Consider the following 4272-nt stretch of genomic DNA (forward strand, 5'->3'; position numbering starts at 1 on the left):
GATAAAAAAATAGGCTTTTTATTTTTTATTTTGGTTGTTCTGGATATATATATATATATATATTTAATAAACCTCGTGTAAGGATGGAATTCATTTAGACAGTTTAATCTGGATGAGGTTATTCCTTTGTTAGATTTGTATTTGGGAGTTCAATTCTAGATATAATCAATCTACGAATTTACGTTTCCGGTAGACTATAAATTGTTGTCGATTTTTCTGTACACATTCGTAATTGATTTGAAATACTGGAATGATATCTGAGAAACATACAGCAATGGAGAATTTTACTCTTATGATTTCAAATTGCTCAAAGAATGCAATACATAAAATTAAGAAATCAATCATCATAAAGCGTCGATTTATCTTCCAAATATATAACTCATAATGGCTATGATTTCTTACCATTTATGCATGTCATAAAGTTATAACGGCGATGATTCTTGCCATATAAACATGTATAATGACTTTGACATCAGCCATATTTGTGAATTCTTATCAATATTCTAGGTTGTATCTACCTCCTTTTCCTGGACTAACGACGATACATAGAAGTGGTGGTTGAGATGTGAATTCTCGCGAGGTCTTTGATTGATTCTGTATTTGGAAATGTCATTAATAAATCACAATTGATCTTATGTTTTGGGTTCTTTAATTTCAGTTGGATCGATAAATATTCTTCATTATTTGATAATAGATCTATCTAATCTAAGCAGGCTATTTTACTCAGTACAGTTACCTGATATATTAATTGACTTAACAATCTTTGACGCTCTATTAATTGACTAAATAGGCAATTTATTATTTAGAATCTTGACATACTTTGTATGCCAGACTTGACCCGATAGTGTTTCTTAAATGGTTTTTGTTAGTTGAGTCTTCGTTGTTTATTGAAATTAATGAACTAAAAAACATCAGAGGCTTAAAAAAATGCAGAGCTTAATTTCTGTTTGTATTTTTTTCCTCTTAACGTCATTTGTCCACTATCTTTAACTATTAGCAACACAGTAGACAATAGAATGAAATGATATTAATTCTATGATTCTTAGTTTAGCCATTCAAAAGACCATGTGACGAAACAGAAACGTAGACAAAGGTTTTTGAATAATAATAAGTTTTGTTGTGAAGTCTGAATAGATAAAACTCGGGTTTTGAGCCTCTTTTATAACAAGCCTAAAAAACGTGAATTTACTAAAATAGGTAAATCCAAATTCTAATATGATAATTAAATTTTCCTAATCAAAATAAAAAAAGGAAAAAAAAAAGGAACTCAATTCCGAGTTCTAGTAAAAAAAGATAAAAATTCTAGAAGAATCAGGAAAAATAGTGAAAAATCTTAAAACTAGGAAATGACCAAGAAAGAAATAAAATTTCCGGTTCAACCATGGGGCAGAACAGCTTCTGCAGTTTTGGATTTTGTTCATCTCATCGCAAGCTTCGAAACAGTATATTATACGCCGAAAAGGACACAACTTTGTCACTGCAACGGTAAAAAAATCCCTACTACAGCAATCAATTTTGATGCTACGGTAACAACAACAAATTGTCCTGATGTATGAGAATCATTGCCCAATGTAATGTTGTAACAACTCATGTTAGTTTCTTAGCCCTTTTAGATATATATATATGCTGCAAGAAAATAAAAAAGAAGAAAAGAAATTAAATAATAAATTCAAAATAACAAAAACTGTGAATTAAAAATATGCAAAATTAGACTTAATGTTGAAAGAAAAATCTAAAATAACTTTCCTACTCATTGGGTTGCCTCCCAATTAACGCTTGATTTTAGGTCCTTCAGCCTAACCATCCTTGATTTCTCATGTTGGATCCCTTATCCAATAGCCTTCCACTATCGCCCTAATACATCTACCAAGCTCTTCTCTTGATCTATTTAAGAGGGCTAAAGATTCAAAATGTTTGTCATTTCTCACGAGTTGCTTCTCTCTTGACCATGCTATGTTGGCTGCTCCACGATATTTATCATCAAGTTTTTTGAATGTTACAGCATTGATTTCTTTCTTACTACAGCAACTGTGTAATCTCTCTGTTACAATAAAATCCACGACACTGATAATATTACAATCTTCAATCTCATCTGGACTTTTCATAGCTTCTAGCACATCAAATGTAACCAGCATTGATTGACTCGCATAGTTAGCTCTTTTTTTTGGATGTCAAATAGAGTTTTTCCTGTGGATAAGAAAGGTCTCTCTAGAATAATTGGCACTTCTTTGTCTGCCTCAAAGTCTAGCACTAAGAAATCTACTGGGAAAATAAATTTATCCACCTTTACCAATACATCTTCAATCTTCCCTTCTAGATAGGCATGAGATCTGTCAGTAAGTTGTAAAGTCACTGTTGTTGGTCTACATTCACTAACTTCCAATTGCTTAAACACTAATAAAGCATGGGATAGTGAAGCTTCTTGGATTCTTCATCTTTTGCGGTATCTTACTCTGAAGCATGCGGCTACCCTCTTGCGTTAGAGCAACTGTTTCAAATTCTCCAAGTCTTCTCTTCTTTGTCAAAATATCTTTCAAAAATTTCACATAATTCAGCATTTCCTCTAGAGCTTCCACAAAAGGGATATTGATATATAATTGTTTTAGCACTCCTAAGATTTTGCTGAACTACTTGTCTTGTTGTTGTCTCTGGAACCTTTGAGGAAAGAGTGGTGGGTGCCTAAACTACTGTGCTGCAGCAGGTTGTGCAAACTGCTTCTCTTTTGCTCTACTCGGGTTTGTTGTTGTTGATGCTGTAGCTTCCTCACCACCAGGTGTTGGATCATAACTTTCTGCAGATGTTGTAGCAGAACTGTGCGGATTTGCATTCTAAAAAGTTGAAGACTGTGACTCCTCCTCTACTTGAGTGTCTTCTTGGCCTTTGTTGGACTCAATTCTTCTTTTTGGTACACCAACTAGACTATCAACATCATTTCCAGATCTCAAGTTAATTATTTTACAATGTTCTTTTCCTTCTCTTCTTGGGTCCTCTGTGTTGTTGAGTAAACTACCTTGAGGTCTGTTGCTTAATACTGTAGCAAAATGTCCAATTTGATTTTCCAGTTTTCTGAAAGATACAGTATGACTTTGGACAACTGCTTCATTCTTCACAATATAATCCTTAATCAAAGCTTTAAGGGAGCTGAGTTGATCATTGTTGATGCTTCTCTGCCCTTGATTTGGTTGATAAAATCCAGGTGGTTGTGCAGGTCCGTTCTATCCATGGGTGCTGAAGCAGGCTGATTCTGATTACTCTATGAAAAGTTCAGGTGTTGTATCAATCCAGGATTGTAAGTGTTTGAATATGGATTGTTCTGGTTCTGTCTATTGAAGTTGCCCACATAGATGATTGACACTGGATTTTCAGGACAATTGTTAAATAAGTGGCCCTCTCCACAATAAACATAAGAGACCCTGGCAACTTGGTTGACAGTTGCTGGAGCAGTAGTCATAGTCTTTACTATATTTGTTAATGAGGTTACTTGGGCTGACAATGCCATCAAGGGATCTACGTTATGGACTCTTATTGGTTCTCTTACTGCAGTTTATCTGGTTGATGGCCACTGATAGTTATTATTGGCTATCCTCTCCAAAATTTCATAAGTCTCGTTGTAAGACTTAGATAACAAGGCCCTATTTGCTTAAGCGACTACCATCAATCTAGTGCTTGGGTTGAGACCATTGTAGAAAGTTTCCAACTGCATGCAGCAAGGAATGCCATGATAAAGACATCTTCTGAGTAACTCCTTAAATCTTTCTCATGCATCATACAAGCTCTCATCTTCAAGTTGATGGAAAGATGTGATTTTGTTCCTCAATTTTGCATTCTTGGTTGGCAGAAAGTATTTCATCAAAAATTTGTCAGCCAAGTCATTCCATGTAGTGATCGAATTAGGTGGTAAATAATTCAACCATGTTCTTGCTCGATCTCTTAAAGAAAATAGGAAAAGTATGAGTCTCAATGCTTACTGCGATTCTCCAGCAATCTTGAAAGCATCACTCACTTTTAAAAATAGTTTAAGATGTAAATGAGGATCTTCTGATATCAGTCCATTAAATTGTCCCACTGTTTGCAACATTTGAAACATCACTAGTTTGAGATTAAAATTGTCAGCTTGAACGTCGTGTCTAACTATTCCCGGATGTATGGCTTGAGAAGTCAACACTGCATAGTCTCAAATGGCTCTATCTCTATCGTTCGCCATGTGAATAATGTTGTTGTTCCCTAGTTGCCTGTGAAGATGTTGTCCATTCAGACCTTCATGTACATTGA

At 34.6% G+C, this 4272-nt stretch overlaps 1 protein-coding gene and 1 non-coding gene across 2 annotated transcripts in view; both read left to right on the plus strand.

Moving 5' to 3' along the window:
• LOC18040611 overlaps nt 1–3566 on the plus strand; it is a 4487-nt gene extending 921 nt beyond the window's left edge. The window contains exons 3-4 of the mRNA XM_024183430.1: nt 3209–3289; nt 3433–3566. Coding sequence (XP_024039198.1) covers nt 3209–3289; nt 3433–3566 — 215 coding nt within the window. The remainder of the gene's footprint in view (nt 1–3208; nt 3290–3432) is intronic.
• Nucleotides 3567–3713: 147 nt separating this feature from the next.
• LOC112098747 lies at nt 3714–3820 on the plus strand. Its single transcript, XR_002905856.1, has one exon. It is a non-coding gene; the product is annotated as a small nucleolar RNA R71 (small nucleolar RNA).
• The last annotated feature ends 452 nt before the right edge of the window (nt 3821–4272 follow it).

Source organism: Citrus clementina, unplaced genomic scaffold, assembly GCF_000493195.1.
Source record: "Citrus clementina cultivar Clemenules unplaced genomic scaffold, Citrus_clementina_v1.0 scaffold_5, whole genome shotgun sequence".
Lineage (NCBI taxonomy): Eukaryota > Viridiplantae > Streptophyta > Magnoliopsida > Sapindales > Rutaceae > Citrus > Citrus x clementina.